This window comes from Hydra vulgaris, chromosome 12, assembly GCF_038396675.1.
Source record: "Hydra vulgaris chromosome 12, alternate assembly HydraT2T_AEP".
In the NCBI taxonomy this organism is placed as follows: domain Eukaryota; kingdom Metazoa; phylum Cnidaria; class Hydrozoa; order Anthoathecata; family Hydridae; genus Hydra; species Hydra vulgaris.
The window spans coordinates 71,743,907-71,767,600 of record NC_088931.1 but is presented as its reverse complement, the minus strand read 5'-3'; the positions used below and the strand labels follow the sequence as shown (position 1 = coordinate 71,767,600).

Genomic DNA, 23,694 nt, shown 5'->3' with positions numbered 1-23,694 from the left:
TGGCTTATCACAGGCCACCATATTCAGTCTTTTACAGGAAGATGTGTGATCACACATCTTTATATGACCACGCAAAAAATAATATGTTTTGACGATTTGACCACAGCTTTTGACATATTTTCAAAATTTAAAAATGCGCTACAAAAACTTATCTAAACTTACCTAAAAAAAAACTTTAAATAAGGAAAACAAATCTTAACAAAAGAGAAAATAAAAAAAATACTTAAACTAAAGCAAAAACACAAAAAAAAAAATATATGTATATAACCTAACTAAAACAAAACTCATCAAACTAAAATGCTTAGTCTATTTAATTTACCCATGAAAAAACCATTTCAATCTTTGTTTTAACATTTGTACTTTGTTTTTATTTATTTAATGTTTCAAAAGATAAGCATTTCTCCTAAAAAATACACAATTATATAAATAAAAAAAACAACAGTTTATTAATACTTATTTTAAAAATTCATTAGAAGTGTTTTGTTACTTCATTGAAAAGCGTTTTGATAATATAAAAGCATTTAAGGTCAAACTTATTTAATTGTAATGGCTTTCTAAAACATTTGTCTTTTTTTTTTCAACGAAATTTTGTTTATCTTTTTAAATGTATTAACTTTAATTATTCTTATATTAAAATTCGTTATAAAGACTTTTGTTGTCGTAAAATGTCATCGTTTATAAAAACAAAACAATTTTTTATTTTTTAATGTTTATTATAGAAATGCGCACTTAAACAATTTATATATTATAAGTTAAAAAAATATATACTCAATATATATATATTCTCAATAAATATATATTCAAATTATACTCAATATATATTCAAATTATACTCAATAAATATATATTCAATTATATTTAAAAAAAGAAACCATTATCAGTAAATTGTTACTTTATTTAAAAGCGTTTCGCTAATATAAAAACATTTGTTCAGAAGTTTTGATGTAATTAATTTCACTTTTTCGGAATATTTTTAGCATTTAGCGCATTTTTAAAATGTTTTTGAAATAGCATTAACTTAACATTTAGCGCGTTTTTAAAATGTTTTTTGAAAAAGGTGCGGTCAAATCATCATAGCAAAATGTAATTTGCCTGGTCATATAAAGACATGTGGTAACACATCTTCCTGTGAAAGACTGATATTATTCCAAAAATTGATCATAACACTCATTGATATTTTTATCCCCAAATAATGCTTTCCAATTAATTGAGTTAAAATATTGTATCATTTAGACAGTTGCATTTTTATATGTGTAAAACTTGAAATAAAGTTTTAAGTCATGTTATTAGTATTTACCAAATAGTTTTATGTCAAAATCATGTGTATATGAGCGATCTTACTTAAAGGAGGGTCTGTTTCAAATTTAGACACACAATTTGAATTTGCTTTAATTATTAAATCAAGTATGTTTGTATATTCCTTGTTAGACTTTTGAAATGTTGGAAAGAATACATTTTGTGACAAAAAGTAGTCATTCAAAGTTACTTTAAAATTAAATTCAGAACTATTTTGGTCTTGAAACATGGTGTCTGCCAAGTAAAAACAGGGAAAAGTCAGGGAATTCCAATATCTGCAAAAATTTTAGAGAAATCAGAGAAAATGGCTCTTCATCAAACTTATGTATATCATACACCTAATATAAACTTTTATTTGGTAGATAGTTTTATGAACTTCTCTTGATACTTTAAATGTGGGTTGTGTTATTATTTGTATCTTTGTAGTTATAGAGGATTTTTCCAAAAGAATCTAAGTCTAATTTTTTTGAAGTTGAGTTTGGGTAACTTTAAATTAAATCAGGGATAACAGGTAGTGGATCAGGGAAAAATCAGGGAACTCCACATTAAATTATTTGCAGACACCCTGTGAAATAATGAAGCTATCATCAATCCTTTTTATATTTGGAAAATTAATTTCACCGGCCAATAAAAAACCTGCAAAAGCACCATTATCATAAATACATTTTGCTGCCAGAATTGATTTACTAAGATTTGAATCATTTGCATATTTCATAGTCCATGCCATATTTGTTTCATATCTGGATAACAATTCAACAGAGTTAATTTCAAAAGTTATAAAATCTTTTTATGTGTAGATACATACTCTACCACCTCATTCATTAATTCTAAACCACAACATCTGCCCATGAGGGGGTGGATATTGTTTTTGCCTCCAATATTTAAATTATTTTTATAATTTTTTTAAAGTTTCATTTCTTTTTAATTTTTCCATTGTCAAAAATTGTTGATAATGTTAACGATCCAAATAATTTTAATAATGTTTATCTACTCTGTCGTAAATAAAAACTTTTAATTTCAATAATGGAAATTTTTGTTAACATATTTTTAAGTTTCCACTTAAAAATAAAACTACAAAAAACAGGCAAAAAAATGTAGTTTTATACAAATCTATATAATCATCGAAACAACACCGAAACAGTAAAACTAAATATCACCACTACTAACGTTTCTTATTTATACCCTATTTTTACATAATAGATGAATGAAAACAAGTCTTCTAACAAAACTCCCTTAAAAACAATTTTTTAATTTATTTTAATTCTGTTTTTTTAGTTTTTTCCAAAAAACACTGGTTAACCTAGTTTTGTAATTGTAAAAACATTTCAATCAAATACAAATATAAATATTTAAGAAATTTTTTAAATAATTAAAATATTAATACAAATATGGCAAGTTAGCCTAATCAAATAAAGTATTAAAAGTCCCCACCGATCACACATCTACAAAAAAAAGTTATTTGAGGTCAAAGATAAAAAAAATTATTTTTCATATTTTTCCAATTAATAAAACTATTGATCTAACCATAATAGGTTAAAAGGAAACAATTTGAATAAGACGTTTTGAACCAAACCATTGATGGAGAAAAACTAAGACCCTGTTGTAACAATTTAAAAGATCTAGGCCTAACTGTGGTTACATTAAAGATCTAGGCCTAACAGCATAATACTGTGGGTGATGCTTGTCAACACTAATTTTAAATGTTTAATATTAAAAATTTAGATTGTTTATTTTAAAGAATCATTTGTCCAAAAAAAAAAGTCAATGACTTTGGAATATTGCTATTATCTTCGAACATTCGATTAAGCAATGGATAATTGGTATTATTAAATACTAATGATTGGGTACTTTCTCAAATAATTGCTACCACAATTTTTTAGATTCAAAATTGTTCTTCCTCTTTATTTTGGCTTTTCTTCTCATACCAAGTTTTGTTATGAGTATCACGATGATTGTCAAAGTACAGATCAAAATTAATCTGCCCGGTTTTAAAATATTTTTTAAATCTTCCAATAAAAATTAAAAATCTATTTTTAATGTATGAAAATATTTTTTCCATCACATCATTCATAGATTCATCCTGAGGACAATCAATTTTACCTCCAGTAGTTTGTCTCAAGAAGGAATTAGAATAACTGTTATGGTACCTAGCCTCAGCAGCAACTAAATCATATTCATTCTCAATGCAAGCAATAACATTTTCTGCTGCGTCATCAGACTAACTCCAAGCAACCTTCAGAATTGATTCTTCGAATTTAAGAGTTGCAGTTTTATAAAATTTGCTTCAAAACAAATTTTATAAATTTGATTTTTTTTGAAAAAACATATTTTTTCAAAAAAAAGTCAATGCAAAATAAACAACTTTTTTCAAAAAAAAAATGGATTCATATACGCGAGCTCTGGTTCAAGGTGGACTATTTTTGAATGTACTGGCTTGATCCATATATTGCTGTGTTTTAAATGCACCAATAGTACTCATCTGAGCATACATTTTACAGCACTTCTTATGAATTATCACAGACTTCTGACCATTCAGGTATTCAAGGGTCCCTTTATTTCTATCAACACTAGAATTTTATATTATTAATTTTATGTTTTATATTATAGTAAATATAGTTGATCAGCGGTAATAATAAAAGAAATCGTTAAAAAAAAAAAAAAACACTAGAATCAATTAAAGTCCTCATTCTATGATCAACAACTACTGTTTTACTTGCTGTTAAAAGTTTACTTAACTGGTGTGGCAGGTTTTAGGTCTATAATAACAAATCCCAAACCTGGTTTAAATGGGTCGGGTCTGGATCTAAATCCTCTTATTACTAATAAGAAATATTGTTTAATAGCCACATGTATTCACTGCAAAAGAATGTTTATAAAAAGTCAGACGAAATATCATCTAAGGCAAACTGAATGCGCATTATTTAGTATACTGTGATGAAATGCTTTTATTGTTAATACTTAGTTTAAAAAAGAAAACTTAGTTTAAAAAGTTGTGCAGAAAAATATTTGTCAATTATTTTTATTAATGGGGCTCATAAAAATGTGCTTTGAAAAAAAATTATACATAAAAAAAAAAAAATACAAACTAAACTAAATTAATACTCATATGTTTATTTTTTTATTATATCACAATATGAAAGCCTAATTTTAACTAAGTAAAGTTTTTATGAGAATGGCTAAACAATAAGTAAAACCAAGATCAGAGAAAAACTGCAGCAATGTATTTTTTACGGTAGATAGTAAAATGCATTAGCGAAAAAACAGTTTTTAACCTTTGCCATTAAATAAGTTTTTTTGCAGATGTGGGATCAGTGGGGACTTTAAATATTTTATTTGTAATAATGTCTCCAACATCTGTACCAATTTTTAGCCCTTTTAATCCCAAATTATTGTAAACCCACTACTATTTTTATGACTATTTTGACCAGACTAGTAACTAAGACATGTCTAACTATATAACAGACAAAAATAGATACCACTATAGGCATGACAGACATTAGATAGTACTGATAACAGGAAGTACACTTCTTCTAGCCTTTACTTAGAAAGAGAATCCTACAAGGCAGCAAGACATTAAACAGGTTGCACTGGAGTACACACCTAGTAGCAGGGTCATCATGATGATCATACGCCTGATGTGATTGATCATGGTCAAACAACTGAACTGAAGCTTCACTTTTCTTTATTTCTTTTAAGTTCCACCCTACCATAGTTAAATCTCTTTTTATGGTTAAATCTCTTTTTATTAAATTTTTTTATCATTTTGTTCAAACTGATACATTTTAAGTTTAAGAACATTTTTGTGTTCTACTTTTTTAATTTTTCAAAAATACTTGTATTAACTCAATGCGCAAGTTTTAAACCTAAAAGTAAGGTTAGTATATTGATGAAAGAATGTTTTGCAATGTAATAAGTTTGTTAAAACAGTCAAACACAATTAGTATCGATTTGATACAACAGGTCTGCTGTTATTGATGTGACAATTGTAATAATGTAGTTGTTGTAAATGTTTGTTTATAAATTGTTCTAGCTATAATAAACAAAGATAAACAATGCTTATCGAAACAGCCAGTTGTTAAAAATATCAAATTGATACAATGCACCTTATATTCTTATATTGAAAAATTTGCCGCAGTACCTGACAAGATTAAACAGAAAGATATTGTAAAAGTATTGCATTGTAAAAAACATTGCATAGCAAAAATGTTGTTATAAAAATATTGCACTGTAAAAACATTTAGTTGTAAAAGTATTGTATTGTAAAAATATATTATATTTATATATATAAAAATGTATATATAAAATATATTCTAAAAGTCTGATGTAATAATGCACTAAATTACGCATAAACTTATAACAAAAGTTGCTGACCAAAGTCTTGGATAAAAAAATGGAAAAACCAATAATTTAAGCAGAGTTGTTAGTCCTTGGCTTTGGTCTTGAAATTTTTGACCTTGACCTTGATTGTTTTGGCCTTGGCCTTCATAATAAAATACATAAAATTAAAGAATTAAAAGTTTTCATTCTTTATTTTACGTAAATAATTATGTAATTAATCATTCTTTATTTTACGCAATTACTTTATTAACTTAAGGCAAAAGTTTAAGTCTTTGGTCTTAAAAATTTTTGCGTTGGCGTTGGCCTTGAAACTCATATTCTTGGCCTTATAACATGCCGTCTTGTCCTTGGCCTTGTAACTTTTGGTCTTGGCCTTGGCCTTGTAACACGTGGTCTTGGTGTTGCTATTTTTGGCCTCGTTAACAACTCTGAATTTAAGTAGGGGTTGGAGCATGATGGAGGTTTTGGAAGGAAAAAAAGTTTGATTTTAATAGAATTTAGGTATAATATACTAGCCTTCCCAGGAAGCACATGTGGTCACACGCCTTGTTCATCCACATTTAAAGTAATTTTTTTAGACAACTTGACCATGTTTTTATATAGTAAGCATTTTAAGAATTTAAAAGAATTAGACTTTTTTTATCAATTCACAGGAAAGCAAAAAAACTAATTGTTATTTATTTGTAAAATATATATTTTTTTTGTTAACAAAGTTTCTCATAGTTTTAGAATACATAGCAAATTAGTTTCGTAAAAATCGTGAATAAATTACATATCAAATCAACTGTTGTTATAAAATTGTTGTTATATTATATATAATTTCCTTGACTTGTATCAAATTCTGTAGCTAAAATAACAACCACACTTAAAAAAAAAAAAAAAAAAAGTTGCATAAAAATTTTATTAAAAAAATTTTTTTTCTAAATTTTTTTAATTATTAAATTTTTCTAGGTTATTTAATCAAAATTTGATATTTCATGATAATTTTGTTTCCTTTTTTTATTATTGGTTTTTTTTTTCTCAGTAGATAAATTTATCTTTTTGCCGCAAATTATTGAAACGCTTTATATGTTAAAAAATGCAAACTGCCATGGTCAGTGTGTCTAAAAAAATGACTTTAAATGTGGACGAACAAGGCATGTGACTGCACGTGCTACCCAGGAAGGCTTGATATGCATTTGGTATTTTATAAAAACATTTCAAAAATTATTTCTCTTACTTTTTTTTTTCAGGTTAATAAGTTAGTTTTAACAATTTTTTTTTAACTTTGTTTTAGGTGATAAAGCTCAGCGTAAAATTTCTGTTTTTGACATCATTGCATCCCCAAATCCTATACCAAATGTCAAAAATGAAGGTTAATTCGTTTTAGACTTTATGTTATTTTTACTTTGATATTTAATTTATATTATTTATTAAATATATTTTACGAATTATGAAGTTATGAAAATATTTACTAATAAATAAATAGAGTTTAGAGAAATAAATTTTTTGTTCAATCTCTGCAAAAAATGTTTTTGGATAATTTATATCAGGTGTTGGGAAAATGATATCAGGTTTAAAATAACCTTTAAAATGGTGTTTTTTAGATACCTCAAGTCCTTAGTTTATTTGATAGATTTTTATATGGAGTATAATAATTTCTATTCCGTCCCCCCTTACCTGTTTTTTTTTCTTATTTGTGTTTTTTAGTGTTTTAGATAGCTAACTTTCAGACATAAAGCAAACTTCAAACATGTGTATGTTCATATTTATGTCAAGTAATGATGCTCTGCAAAAAATTGCGATGATTGGAGGGTGGGAACATTACTACTACTACTTTTAGATGTTTCCAACTGGACTAAGGCAGAGGGTGTGGATGCCTCTTCTTTATTTTTTTCCTGCATCTTTGTTCTAAGATTTTTCTTTGCTCAAGGCATGCTCCTTTATGTGCAAGGATCTTATCAGTTAATCCCATAACTCCCTTTCTTCCAAGCTCCCTTTGTGCAAGGAGAAAATCATAGTCTTCTTTGCTTCTAATTTCAGTAAGGGCATTTGCACTTGTGACATAAAAACAGATTTTTTAGATCTTCTGTGAAAACTTTTTCATTCGCAATTTGGGGTTTAGCTTATCTAAATCGATTTTTCTTTAGGAGAACATATCACTGGTAAAATTTTGCAATTTTCTCAATAATCTTGTTTTTATGACCCATAGGAATACAAGCTCTATCCCAAAATTTGGCAATTGTTTCAATCACTGCAGTTTATGCTTCTTTTATTTCTTTTATTTATCAACTTTTTCTCTTTGTAAAGATGTAGGAAATTGCTGAGAACTTCTTTTGAATCTCCTTTTGATGGTAAATAGAACCTTTTATGTCATCCTTATGTCTGCAAAGAGAGACATCGCGAGTCTTCTTTGACATTTTCTAACTATAATCTCTAATAACCTAGAAAAAAAGATTTTAAAATACTTAGGCTCTGAAGAATATTAGAAAGAAATATACTTATTATATATATATATATATATATATATATATATATATATATATATATATATATATATATATATATATATATATATATTATATATATATATATATATATATATATATATATACACTAAGGCTGTTTAAAAAAAAAAAATTTCAAAATGCCAATACACAAGAAGCCAAATTTGGAACAAATTTTAAAAAATTATGATTGCAAAAAAAAATTACAAAAATATTGACGTTTACCTTGTGCTCAAGCAGCAAAATATTCTGAAAAATGCCCCAAATTACTCCTAAATTGTTTGGCTTTGAGCGCGAGGTAAATCTCAATATTTTGTAAATTTTTTTCTTCTAATGTGATCATAATGGTCTAAAGTTTTTTTTTTAGATTGTTGCGTATCCTAGTTTTTTTTGGAATTGTTGTTTAAATTAATAAAGAATTTGGTAATAAAATATTTGTGCACAATTACGCAAAAAAATAATTTTGTGCAAATACGCAAAAAAATGTTTTTTTTTTTTTTTTTTTCATAAGTCATGCGAAATCTTTTTTTAATTTAAACAACAAATATGTAAAAACAAGCATACACAACAATCTAAAAAAAATTTTTTGGACCATTATCATCACATTAGAAAAAAAATTTTAAAAATTTCAAAAATATTGAGATTTACCTTGTGCTCAAAACCAAATAATTTAAGAACAATTTTGGGCATTTTTCAGGGTATTTTACTGCTTGAGCACAAGGTAAATGGTAATACTTTTGGAATTTTTTTTTGGAATCGTGTTTTTTTATATTTGCTCTAAATTTGGCTTCGTGTGTATTCACATTTAAAAAATTTTATTTTTTGAACACCCCTAATATATATATATATATATATATATATATATCAGAGATGCGGAGTCCCAAAAAGGACTCCGGATTTGAAAGTCAAAATAAGATTACTTCCTAGTTTTTGGTATCCAAGAGCTCTAAAAATAAAAATTAGTTTATGGACTACTGATAGGAAAAAAATTAAGACTTTTAGGTTAGAGGAACAATCATTTTTTGAACCCGGAGTCCGTAGGTATAATGGCGGCAAGGACTCTGGGACTCCAGGACTCCAGGCTTAAAAACAATAAGTTTCAAGTCATTAAATCTCATGAATTTTTTTCTTATAGCAGATCATAAGTCAACAAACATGTTTAGAGCTTCCGGAAACTACTGATTTGGAAAAAGTATAGATATAAAGCCGGAGTCCTTTTGGGACTCCGCATCCCTGATATATATATATATATATATATATATATATATATATATATATATATATATATATATATATATATATATATATAATTGTAATTCTTACCAATTTAGTTGTTTTATAGAAAATTCTGAAAATAAACCTACGTTGTTAAAAATGGCATCTAATATGAGTATATCCTCTACAGCTCATGAAAGGTCCTCTTTAAAAGAATTGTTTTCAAATCACAGTGATAATGTTGAGAGTTTTTTCGATGCATTTAGTATTGAAAAAGATGAAACATTTCAAGAAAGGGTTTTAACTCATTCAATAAGTGACACCTTTCTCGATAGACAAAGTGTTTTAGCAAATCAAAACATCAATTGTGATAGAACATTTAAGTTTCCTAAGCATTCAGTTATATCAGACAGTCTTCAGTCAATTACATTGTCACAAGAACATTTGATTGGAGAAGATAATTCAACCTTCAGTTTGAACACTGCTGATAAAAACTATATTTTTCAGCTTGATGAAATTAAAGGAAGCTCTGTTCAACTTTTAAATAATGAAGTTGTGCCACAAGTAGCTGAAGAAGAGTTTGAAAGCGCAAAAGAGTTGGTACTTAAAAATAATTTATTGTAGATAATAAAAGTTCTTTTCATATTTTAAAATTGTTTGTGGTAAAGATACATTAATATTATAAATAAACAAAATTAATATTAAACAGTATTTTATTCATTAAAAAAATGTTTAAAAAAATTTTTTTTTAAATAAAAAACTGAAATAAAAACTTGTTTAGAATGAGGCATTGCAACATCAAAAGTTTAATGCATGGATTCCGAATAAAAAAACACAGCTCTTACTCAATAACATTCAGGAAGGAAAACAAATTGATAATAGCGTTTTATGTTTTCCTTCTGTGCTTGTTGAGGATCTGTTGGTATGAACTTTGATTTTTTTAAGTTGGTCTTGATGTTTACATTTATTTAACTTTGTAGTAATAATGAATTTTATTGTTTATTTTAAATTGATACATAACAGTATTGATGATAAATTTAGATGCATAATGGTCCCATTCTTTTGAAACATTTGCTTTTTTTCTTCACTTTTTATAGTTTAAAATATAAAATCTTTATGTGGTGAGTATTTTTATTCATTTCATTTGTAGTCATTGTATCACCGCTTTCACTCTGACAACACTTTAAAATTGACATAACCGACTGGAATACAGTTTTTAATTAGAATATTATTCAATAAAAGCAAAAATGTAAAAAAATAAAAAAGATGCCAAACTATATTACAGTGATATATCTTTTAGTATATATATATATATATATATACACAGTATGTAACAAAATTGTCACCATGTTTGAACAAAGAAAAAAATTTTATATTATTTTAAAGCTGCAAAGAAAAATGAAAAGTTTTATTAATTAAGACTTAGCTAACTGAAAATATTCTTTTTTATAAAATTTAAAGGATATTGAATTTTTTAAAATTTTAATGTGAAAAGCTAATGGTGACAATTTTTTAGCAAATGAAAGCAAATAACATATTGTAAAAAATTAATACCAAGTAAGACTATAAGGTGCATTTTTGGTAAAGTTTAAAGTTTGAGGAATTTTTGCTAACTTTTTATTAATAATACCATGCAGTTTGTTGTTCAATGATAGAATTGTTTCTTGTGATGATGTCATAATAATACAACAATCATTTTAAATACTGTTGTTTTATCTGTTTCTTGATCAACTCCAATTACCTTGTCTTCATTTTGTTCAAAACCCTGTGCTAATTGAATAATAAGCTTCAAAATAGAACTCTTTGCTGTGTTGTTAAATAAATCATAATCTCTGGCATTCATCTCTTGCTGTGGATTGTGAAGATAATTCAGAACATCAAAGTATATATTTGTCTCTTTTTTATCTTAAGAATTATTGCATCCTTCATTTTTACACTTAATGCTAGACTTAAGAGATAATTTGTCCAACATAAATTTTAATGTGACATCGGTTGTTATTAAATTAACATTAGTACAACACAATGTTTTAACTTCCATTTTGATTGGTTACTATATACCAATAATACGATATAATAAATTTATTTCTACAGAACAAAAGATAAAGTCTTCCAAATCGATCAACCTTTTTTGAACACAATCACACAACTTATAAAATTGCTTGAGTATATCTAAGAGATTGGTCCATTTGGTTTTAGAACCTAAAACTAATGACATTTCTTTTTTAAGCTTTCCGTGTATTTTGCGTGTTTTTGTAGAACTGAATAATTTTTAGTTGGAGACTGTTTTCACAACTTTTCTGATTTTTTATATCAAAAAATATCAGTGTTTTTAACAGAATTTCAGATAATATATTAATTGTAACATTTATTCCTATATCAGATTCAGTTTACTTTGCAAAATTAGAATAAAATTCATCTGTTTGTTGTTGGGTCATTTTTCATTTTCTTGCTCCGTAGAACCGTATTTTGGTTTGTTTGTTTGTTTTTTGTATAAAACTTTAAGTACGACTGGTTGAATGCCATATGTTGAATGCCAATTTTCAAACATCTTTCTGCAGGCATTTTTCAGTGTACTCAAATAAGGCCAAGAATATAAGTCATACCATTTGCAGGAATGTTAAGGTTCATATACTGCCGATTCCTTAGTGATATCCACTGGTCCAATGTTTAACTGAACTTCATACTTTATATTTTTAAAGATTGCAACCAATCAGCCCTTTCTTTTTCTATATTTTCTCCATAGTCCATTACAATTTTTTTTGTACGTATTTGGAGGTTTAGGAATTTTTTTGAAACCTTTAGTTTATAGTAAACTGCGAATATCAGTTGATGAACTAAATTTTGGAAATGGCAAGCCATTCTTAACAACCATTTGAGAAACAGAAAATGATTGATTGGCTTTATTGTTAAAATATAATGTATTTTGGTTTATGTTTGTTGTGTCTTTCATGAATTTTTTTACAGGTATTTTGGACTCTATACCTCATTAGCACCTCTTTTTATTATATTTATTTGGTGAGCACTTTGTGTATGTTGAATGTGAATGCTTTAATTTATTTTCCATGCCCAACAAAGTTACAAACTACAATTTTCTTTGTCATGCTTGAAATACTGCCACTCTATTTTTTTATTTATACTATCCCTTGTGCTTTTTCTATGATCTTTGTGGGGTCTAGCTAATTCTTTGTTAAATACAATTTCAACACATGATATTTATTGAATTAGTGCAAAATTAAACATTAAAATGCTTTTTTTACTCTAAGTTGTAGTGGAAATTTATTAGTTGGTACGTTTACAAATAAGACAATGATATTTATATATTTTATTTTTATGTTAATTATCTAATAAGAATTCAAATACACACACATTCATATGTAGTTTTTTTGATTTGAAAGAGAACCATATGGTTAAGTATGTAACATTAATTTATATAGATTTATACTAAATATTACAATTAATTAAATAATCTATATAGTTTATATATAATCCATATAATAATGTCCAAGTAGGAGTGTTGAACAATTAATGATTAATCAATTAATAAAATTTAATTGTTGATTTATTAATTGACAATCAATTAATCAATTAATTTTTTGAAAAAATATAAACAACGCAATGCAGCTGTAGAAAAGCCTGAACACTATTTGCAATGTCATCTGGAACAAGTCGTTTTGTCGTTTGGAAGCTTTTTTCATTGGAAATTAAAGCAAAATCATCATACAAATGCAAATATTGTTCAGTCAAAATTAAATTCCATTCATTGACAAGTTTCTTCAAGTTCAATCAAGATCTTTCTTCAAGATCAATCAAGTTTCTTATATCATTTGGAGCACAAATATAAAAATTTGACCAAATTTGTTTCAGAAAAGACAAAAAATACACAGCCAAGTGTTGCTGCTTACTGTAATAAAACAGGTAACAAAGCTGACGAAGCTAGTTTAACAGCTGTAGATATTTCTAATTATTTTTGCAACTTTGGCCAATAATAAAGATATTGGTATAAAAAATCATTTAACTTTTCAATAACAATATTAACTTTCTGAAGGCATTGAACCATTTATTCTAATCATTCCAAGACCGTAATAAGAGTTGTCTGAACAATAACAAAGATATATTATAAAAAAATGTCTGGAAAGCTCAAGGAATTAAATTCCCCGTTGATCGGCATGCTATAAAGGCAACTGTTATGAACTATGCAAGCTCAATAAAGTTAAAAATTGCTCAAGAGCTTCAGCAAAAAAAAATAACTGGAGAAAGGTTTTCAATTTTTCTTGATGAGTGGACTTCAGGTGGAACTAGAAGGTATTTTTGTCTTAATGTACACTAGACCAGTTCAAAAAAAATCTTTTTTAATAATTAAGTGGCTTGATATTTAAATGTTGTTAATTGATGAAAAAAAGTAAATCATTAAAGTTTCAATGCATTATTCCAATATTTAGTAACAGCTCAATTAAGTTTACTTTTCAATGGGGTCCTAAAATTAAAAAAAAAAGTTCCTTAAATGTAGGTCAACCTGGTACTCAAAAGAAGCAAAATATATAAATTTCAAAAATAATAATTGTTTTATAAAAAATAAATAAAAATTTTTTTTTATTATTAAAAACTTGTAAAAATGTACTTTTTTTAATTCTAGTTAGAAAACCATAGTTTTTGTGCAACTAAATCTAAAATAATAATTGTAGTATGAAATTATCATTTTTTTTGAAATTTTTATATAATTTCGCTACTTTTAAGACCCAACATGACATACTTTTGAAAAAACTTCTTTTTTCAAAATAATAGGGACCTGTTAAAAAGTAAAGTTAATTGAGCTGTCCCTAAAACACATTATCTAAGTTTGCAATTTTGAACTAATTTTCCTGACCACAAACCACATCAAATCAAAGAGTAGCCCAAATAAAGTTCAAAAATTATTATTTTTATATACAATTTTGAAATGGTCTAACGTACACTGTTCAGACAACTTTTATTATGGTCTTGGAATGATTAGAATAAATAGTTCAATGCCTTCATAAAGAGCAATTAGTATTGTTATTGAAAAGTTAAATGATTTTAGCTTAAATTTGATCAATGATATCTTTAGGTGTGTTACTGATGGTGCATCAGTCATGAAAAAAATGTGGCGAGAAGTGGGAGTTACCCACCAACTTTGCTATTGCCATGGAATTCATCTTACCATATGTGATATTCTTTATAAGAAAAAAGGTTCAGCAACAGAAACAACTGGAGAAGAACCAATTATGGAAAAGCTAAATGAAAATGAAGAATCTTGTTCCGACCCTGATGATGAAAATGAAGAATGCTGGAATGAGGAAAGTATCAGCTTTGTTGAAAAGGAAATGCAATTTAATGAGGACTATGGTATTATATCAAAGGTTCGTAAAATTGTCAAGCTGTTTAGAAAATCACAACTTAAAAATGATACCCTTCAATTGTTGATCAGATTTGTTGATCAGATTTAGGAAAAGAGCTTAGGCCTATTCTGAATACTAAAACAAGATGAAATTCTCAAATCAGTATGCCAAAACGATTTTTGGAATTTTTTTTTTTTTTTTTTTTTTGTTATTCACCTCCTCAAGGCCATGAAGGCCACTACAGATGAGGAGGCTACTCAATAGTGGTTATAACCCTCTCTCAACTCTATAACTCCGAAACACGAACCTCGACGAACAAGGCCGCTGCGCGGAGAAACAAGTTGAGCGCAGTACTACCAGGGACGTGGTGGGGATCGAACTCGGAACCTTTCGCTTCTGAAGCGAGCGCTTTACCACTACACCACTACCGCATTAAAAAATGTTATTGGAAAAGCTCTTGTAGATAAATTCAGATTTGATTTTATCAGAAGAAGAAATAAAATTCATTTCTGATATTGTTCAGGCTCTTCGTGTTGAAGAGTTAAGTATTATGGCATTAGGAAAAGGAGACTGTGGTCTAATAAAATCTGGTAAGATTATTTTGTTTTTACTACAAAATCTTACAAAACAAAATACTAACATTGGCCAAAAACTGTTAAATGTAGTCTCTGAGAGAATTACTGAAAAAAGTTATTATGTTATTACTGTTTTACAATGCTATTTGCATAATCCAGATGACTTTAAATCAGATTCAGAGTTACCAGGTCTTTTAAAATACACAAATAAAAACTGCTAAACTAGCTCAAGATGTTTTCATGCATTTGTTTTTGCATGAGGAAGTAGAAGCAGCATCTGAGTGTGATATTAAATCTACTTGTAATGTAGAACCAATAAGAAAAAAACTAAAGCTAAAGAATTAACAGAAATAATATCAAATATAGCTTCAACAACAGTAAGAAATAAAGGACTAACTAAACGAGAAATCGCAGTACTTGAAAGCGCTGGAAAAAGGCTGAACTTCCTTAGAAAAGGTTTACAGTGTTATGCTTAGCCTTCTGCCATCATCTGTAGAAGCAGAAAGAAGTTTTAATGCTGCAGATTTATTTATTACCAAGTTAAGAACTAGTTTAAATGATGACACTATCAATAACTTATGTTTTTTTAAGATCATATCTGATGAAAAAAGAGAAATAAAATCATTAGGAGTTGTATTTACTCTTTTAAAACTGTAAGAATTTGTTTGTAAAAATTAATCAAAATTAATCTATTAATTGATTAATTTTTTGAAAGGTAATTGTTAATTGAGTAATTTGAAATACCAATTAATCTACCACCCCTATGTGCAAGGGAATTATTTGTGTTGCAATTGTTATTAATGGCCTTGGTGAATACTATCAATCTTTATTAGTCCTAAGGAAAATATACCAATCCTTAGTAATGTTCAAAAGGAATTGATTATGTAGCAATCATTACACCATTCTCTTTTTAGAAATTTATTTTTTAATTGGTATATTATTTATATTTTCTTTCCTGTCTTGCGATAGTAATATGAGTAAGAATTTAGAGTGGCAGTTTAAATACGTCGGACGCATGTAATTCCCCATATGGAGGAAAATTAAATAATTAAACAAATTTTTAAAATTTTAGAATCAGTTTATTTAGGATAATACATAAATTAGTTTAAAAACATATAACTAAAAGTGAAAAACAAGTTTATTATAATAAGATGTTAAATAAAAATTCTGGTATTAATACCTGTATTCAGAGAACAAATACCAGAATACCAAACGTCATTATACAAGCAACTGGTAATACCAATACCATTGCATGCCCTAATTGTGAACTTACCAACGCATTCAACAAAAACTGTGTAAAATGTCTTTCGTACAGTCCAAATACAGTAAGAAACATTTATCTCAGGAAAAACATTAATGTTTATGTAGCTGTTAGAAAACCCGTGCAGACTAAATGATTCAAATCAAAAAGTATAGTAATTGTTTTATTGCACCAAAACTGCAAGGTGGCGGTGGGAGCGTTGGTATTTGGGGCTGCATTAATTTTAAAGTAGCAGGTGTGTAGCATTTATATAGGTTAAATTAACTAACACACCTATATAGAGATGCTAGAGAACTGCATGGTTCCATCAGTAGACATGCTGATTGATTGGAGCAAATGTTTCAACAAGATAATGCGCCTGCCCACACAGTTTGTACAATCAAACCACGAATGAAAAAAAACAAATTAGATATATTGTAACAAAACAAAGTATATGCAGTCCTTTTTTTTTTGAAAGCACTGTATATATATAAAACTTTGAGCACACTTTTTCATAATACATTAACTTAATATGTTATTTATTTATATAAATTTGTATAAATGCGCATGCATAACTTTTGTTTACAAACTTCTTTATTGTTAACATATAATTTAAGAAACAATACAAATAAAAAATATAATCTAAAGAATTTTTGACTCTACTCAAATTTGTTACTTATTTTATTATGTAGCTGTTTATTATTTTACATATTTAATCAAAAGACTATAAAACTATTTGGCATTTTGTAAAGCTTGAAATTACAAATATAGGGGGATCCAGTCAAAGATTTAGCTGCAAGGTATTTGAGCGAACACGACTCAAGTAAACGTCCAGTACTTACAGCAGACCAAGTTGAATTTGATGAAAAAGGTTTAAAAAGTTTGTTGGTAAAACTCCTTTTTTTGTGATCTTTTTTTTTTTTAATTTTAATTTTTTTTAATATTCATTTGATTTGATTTGGCTTAATAAAAGACATAAATAGGGTTGTTACATTTTTATATTCAAAAAATACTCTTCTGAACTTATCAGATAGAAACTATTTTAGAAAATCTTTATTTATGATTTTCTAAAATTTTGGTAATGAAGTAAATCTTGCTAACTCGAGATTTAGACAAAAAAGATTATTTTTTAGTCTTTAAAAAAATAAATAATTTTTATTACTAATTTAATTTATTGTTTATTTAAAGTTTAAATAAAGTTTTGTTTCTTGTGTTTTACTTTTAGTGTTGATGCAAAACAAAAAGATTATAAATCTTGCTATAGTTGTCAGGGCAACAATTTTAACTAGTTTTTATAGTGATTTTATTTTAAACTGCCTTTTGAGCGCAGCGAGCCATGATGACTTTTTAAAGTGATCTTCAAAACTATGACCTTTAATGCTAAGATATTGGTTTTGGTAATTTATAAATGGTATCACTGATTAGTGAATTTTTCTTTTTCTTTTTTTATTGAGCACTCAAAGGCTTCAATGCAATTTTATTAAGCACTCAAAGGTTTCAATGCAATTTTATTGAGTACTCAAAGGCTTCAGTGCAATTTTAGCATCACCAAATTGCAATTTAAAAATTTGAAAAGCAAATGCTAGGTATCAAATAAAACATCTAATGAATTGTAATCATTTTTTACTTAATTCCTTATTTTTATTTTTTTACATTTAATGAAATATATTTTCCATCTTTGGCTTTATTTTTTTTTTAACACACTCATAATACATATAAATTATATTACCTTTTAGAAAACACAGTGCTGGAGAGCAGCTATTGATTGGACAACAAAGTATTTAACATTTCACGGTCAAGGAATATCAAATCCAATAAAAAATGAAAATCCCCATCTTACTCCTGGATTGCTACAAGTAATTTAGTTTTTATACTTTATTGCAGTAATTTAATGATTGCTATAATTGGGAAAATTATTTTTTTGTTTCATAATTAGTTCATTATTGTTTCTTTGAAAGTGCAAGCTCTTTTTTTTCTTTTTTCTTGTTAAAGTCATTAAAGTCATTAATGAGAGATTGATTTAATTTTGTATCGCATTACATGACACAAACTCTTAAGTAAAAGGATTTTTTGATTTGGCTCGTTCAGTTTTGTGTATTTATTTAGATTTGGTTTGTGCGTCTCTCCCAAATGGTAAAGCTTCGAATGTATAGCAGCGCTGAAGCAGAACTTAATGCATTTAAAGATTTTGAGTCTCCAAACCTTTACTATCAGTTTTACCATAACATTTATCCTGGTGTAAGAGGTTTGTTTTGCAAGTAATATTTTAGATTTTTTGAATGACTTGTTGTTATTACTCTTGTTATTGCTATGCCTATAGTTTAATACTATTATTAACTGTTACTAATACTAATAATTGTTACTATTATTGTTTATTACCATTACTATATTTATTGTTTTACTTTTTATCAATAATTTTTTTTTTGTATATTTAGGTAGCATGATACCTTTTAGCTTTAGATTACTGCATGCTGAACTACCCCAGCACAATGGTCGTCCTAATATAGCTTTAGATCGGCTTTACACTATGCTTTATGAAGTAAAGGCAGTTATTTCAAATCTTGAAAAGGGATTGACAGAAGAAGGGGATGACAATAAGTCTTATTCAAAGGAAGATTTTCAAGGTTTTTGTATTATTTTAGCTATTATAACATTATGTACAATTTTTTTCTATTGACAAGTGATTTTGCTCAATCATAATTCCTATCATATTTTTCTCGTGGTTTTGCTCAACCATATTTGCCATTGTTTTTTTTTGTGTACATTGATTTTAACTATTAACATAATTTAATGAAATCCAATAGCCTAGAATTTTTGAAAGAATTATTGAAAATTTATTAATTACTTCTGAAAATAATTAAAAATTTCTATTTCAAATTCCAAACCATAATTTTCACAATTCATCATGTATATAGTAAAAGGTATTAAAAAAACAGTTTCTTGTTGCTGAATGATTTTTTGTTACTGCTGCTTGTTGTTTTTTTGTGATTATTTTCTTATTGTTTTGAAAATATTTCCTACTTATTTAATTTTAAAATAATTTTTTTTTATTCTGTAAACATTTTCCAATTTTTAAAAATTGCTAAAAAACATTTGCAAGTCTTTCTTGATGGTTTCTGCAATCCAATCAGTTATTTTAAAAACTTTTTTTTTAAGTTTTTGAAATTCATAATTACTTTTAAGTAATTAAATAAAAAAAATATTTTTGTTGGTTGTTCATTTAGTATTTTGTTTATCTAGAGCGTTTGCAGATTTGGAATTCTCGATTCTTACATGTAAACTATTCAATTGGGAATTGTTTTTTGCGAATGAAGGTAAGCTTGATCTATTTTTGAAATTCTTCAAAGTAATTTGTTATTTGATTTGATATTAACTATAAACATTGTATTAATTAAGGAATATATGCTTGCTATTCGCTTATTTGAACAAGTTGTTCAGTTAAAACCTTCCCATAAAGCTGCTATATTGTCAGGTATTGGGCGTATATTTTTACAAGTAAGGATTTTTTCTCCTTTTTATATATTGATTAATCAATTCAACTGTGTTCATTACATTTTGTTGTTTATTCTTGTAATGAAGTTTTGTTTTACAAACAAATTTTATTTTAGTTGGGAGATTTATCTGGGGCTTATACATATTTTCATCAAGTTGAAGAATTGTTTGACAATGATACAAGTTCAGCAAATTCAAATATAGTAACAATAAATAGGTAAGAGACAAAAAATCTTGTGAAATATAAAACATGTATCATGAGGAGAACAGTTAAATAAGGAGTAAAGTTAGGTTTGTGATTATTTTAAGCATATATGTGCTTAAATTTATAATGGTATATATGCTTAATAAAACATAATAAACATGAATTGCTTAAAATAACTTATATGCTTAAATAATATATATGCTTGAAATAACAGTTTTCTCCTATTCTCTGTTGTTGGTATGGTTGTTTTTACATTTCTTAGCTCTCAATATTTCTTGAAGTCTGCATAAATTGCTAATACATTTAGTTTTTTATTTAAAAAATTTAGATCATATTAAAATACAGTTAATATTTACTAAATTTTTTTCCCTTCATTTTTATAAGTTCTGATACTTGTTTAGTTTCACAGAAAGAAACAGGATAATTAGTTTTATCCTTAAAACAGGAATGTTTAGTTTCCCAATAAGTGTACAGGGATGTTTAGTTTCATAATAAGGACAGGGATGATTAATTTCATAGAAAGAATAGAAATATCTATGTTACAATCACCATTGTTGATTGTAACATAAATTTTCAACCTTTAGGAAAAAAGAAGTTCCAACAAGTTCTTGGATAATTTTTGAGTCTGGCTGAAGTTTCTAGAATGTTGTTACATGTTTGAACTTGAATCGCATGTTTGAATTTTGTTTGAAGTTGTACTATTTTTTTACTTGTGAGTAGGGTTAATACTTGTGAATAGGGTTAAAACTTGTTAATACTTGTGAATGACACTTTGCAATTGCGATTACGAATTGTTCACTCTTACCAATTGCAAAGCTTTATTGGTTCTAAAGTTGACAATTTTATTGCGTTTACTTACTTCGAAAGAGAGCTTAAATACTTCTTAAATAAGCTTACTTTTAAAGTGAGCTTGACAAAAGGTTTTCTATTATTTTAGGTTAGGAATCTAACATTGTTAAACATAACCATTCAAAACATTTTTGTAAATCTTTGTAAAATAAGCTTGAAGACAATTCTACCAGCCTTGAATACAAACAAAGCTTATATATTTATCGGTTCATTTCTTTATTATCAGTTCACTTCTTTATTATCGGTTCACTTCTTTATTATTGGTTCACTTCTTTATTAATGGTTCACTTCTTTATTATCGGTTCACTTCTTTATTATCCATATTTATTATTTATGAATTCTTGTTTTTTCAAAATGAAAATACTAAACGCTAAAACTAATTTTATATATTTAGAAATATATTTGTTTTGTAAGTTATGAATTTTCTTTTATTTATATTTTTAATATTTTTATAGTTTATTGATAGCTAAGTAATATTTAATAGTTTTAACTTGTTAATTAGTACAGCAGCATGTAAAGGTTTATAAACAAAAAAGTTTTTTATCACAAACTTACATGCACGCACACACACACACACACACTCACTCACACACATATAAATACATATGTAGGGTAAAGTTGCCGATATTGTACCCTCTAAGATTAAAGTCAAAAATAGAGAAAAATACCAAGTAGAAACAATGAGACTTAATTGTATTTTATTATTTGGGGATAAACTGTTCTAAAAAAGTTGAAATATTCCAGAATTTAAATTTTGGTATTTGATAGGGCATTAAATTTTAAAAAACATGTATAGGTACAATTAAGGAAACAAGATCCTAAATCGTACTATTATAATCCAATATTGTACCTACACCTTAATTTTACAAATACTATATTAATTTACAGTACATTTTGAATGATTTTTTTAAAGATCTTTTTTTGTACCAAGCAATGTAAAAAAGTTTTGAATTCAATAAACTATGAAACTGTAAACCTTTCCTGGAATAGTTTATATGATAAAATTTTCGTCAAAAGATATTTTTTGAATTGTAAAAATAACTAGATACAGCAAAGTACAATTTAGGCGCCGGTACAATATCGGCAACCTTACCCTATGTATTTTTATATATATATATACATATATATATATATATATATATATATATATATATATATATATATATATATATATATATATATATATATATATATATATATATATACATATACATATATATACATATATATATATATACATATATATATATATCATATATATATATATATATATATATATGATATATATATATATATCATATATATATATATATATATATATATATATATATATATATATATACACACATACATATATATACACATACATATATATACACATACATATGCAGTGGCGAACCCAGAGTTTATTTGGGGATGACACTTTTTTTTTGGCAATGTAAGGGGAAAATCATTGCAGCAAAACTTTCCCCAAAGTAAAGTTTTGCTGCAATGATTTTTAATCATCGTTTTAATCATTTGGGCTTATCTTGTTTAGTTTTATCCAAAGGTTTTTATACGGAGATGATTTAAAGGCATTTCTTTTAATACATGAATTTACCTGTGGGCGTAATCATGTTACTTTAATTACACTAGGGAAAACTATTTTAAGCTTTTTTTGCTAATGCTATGCTATTTGTAAATAATTATTGAAAATTATTTTAAGTATTTTAAATATTTAGTAACTATATAAAAATGTAATATTTTTACTAAATTTAATTTTAGTAGTTATTAAAGTTTTAAATAATAATAACTAAAACTAACTTTAAACAATTTTTAATCAATATTTAAAGTTAGCACAAAAGTAATTACGCTTACGTCTTACGTATTCAAATAGTTATTGTCATATTATTAAGTATTATATAATAGTAGTTTATATATCTATATATAATAATATATAGACAATAATATATCTATATAATAATATATAGATAATACCTATTCGAATAAAAAACATTTAATAAAATTAACTATTATTTTAATTTTAGTTTAAATCTTTAAAAAATTGAACTTTAACTTAAGGTTAATAATTTTTAAAGTAATTTTAAGGTGGCTCTTAAATTAAAGCTAATTAAAGAAGAAATAATTACGGTAAACTTAATGAATAAAAAAATATGTTATATTTTTTTGAATGAAAAAAATATTACATTTTAAAAAATAAATTTTATTTTTTTAATCATTAGGAATAATTAAAAAAAGTTACTTTTAATAAATGGGTTACATTAAAGACATTGAAGTTTAAAGATAACTAGATCTTAATAAAACCTTTATTAAGTTATTGTAATCGTTGTTTTCATTATTATTCAAGTTGAAAATAATATGAAAAAGAAACAAAACTTTCTGAAAAAAATTACATTTTGTTTTTAAATAAAATAGCAAGCTAAACATTCAAAATTTAATTTGAGAGATTGTTATTAAGACTGAAATTTTTACTTTGACATTTATTATCAAAAACAGTTTACTCTTAATTGCCAACAAATAAAAATTAACTTTACTCTGAATGGTTATTTTAAAATTGTTAAATTTTTTGAAGAAGCAAATTTTTCATACATTTTATTGTTGTAAAATTTTGTAACGAGTTTTAAAAATTAAGTTTTGTATCATT

General features: G+C 26.2%; 1 protein-coding gene across 4 annotated transcripts in view; it reads left to right on the top strand.

Moving 5' to 3' along the window:
• LOC100213297 (trafficking protein particle complex subunit 12) overlaps positions 1-23,694 on the top strand; it is a 52,345-nt gene that overhangs the window by 12,666 nt on the left and 15,985 nt on the right. For all 4 annotated transcript variants that reach the window (XM_065814314.1, XM_065814317.1, XM_065814316.1 and 1 more), the window contains exons 9-18: positions 6,911-6,988; positions 9,463-9,935; positions 10,117-10,257; positions 17,276-17,392; positions 18,241-18,360; positions 18,611-18,749; positions 18,940-19,128; positions 19,745-19,818; positions 19,901-19,999; positions 20,113-20,213. In XM_065814314.1, coding sequence (XP_065670386.1) covers positions 6,911-6,988; positions 9,463-9,935; positions 10,117-10,257; positions 17,276-17,392; positions 18,241-18,360; positions 18,611-18,749; positions 18,940-19,128; positions 19,745-19,818; positions 19,901-19,999; positions 20,113-20,213 — 1,531 coding nt within the window. The remainder of the gene's footprint in view (positions 1-6,910; positions 6,989-9,462; positions 9,936-10,116; positions 10,258-17,275; positions 17,393-18,240; positions 18,361-18,610; positions 18,750-18,939; positions 19,129-19,744; positions 19,819-19,900; positions 20,000-20,112; positions 20,214-23,694) is intronic.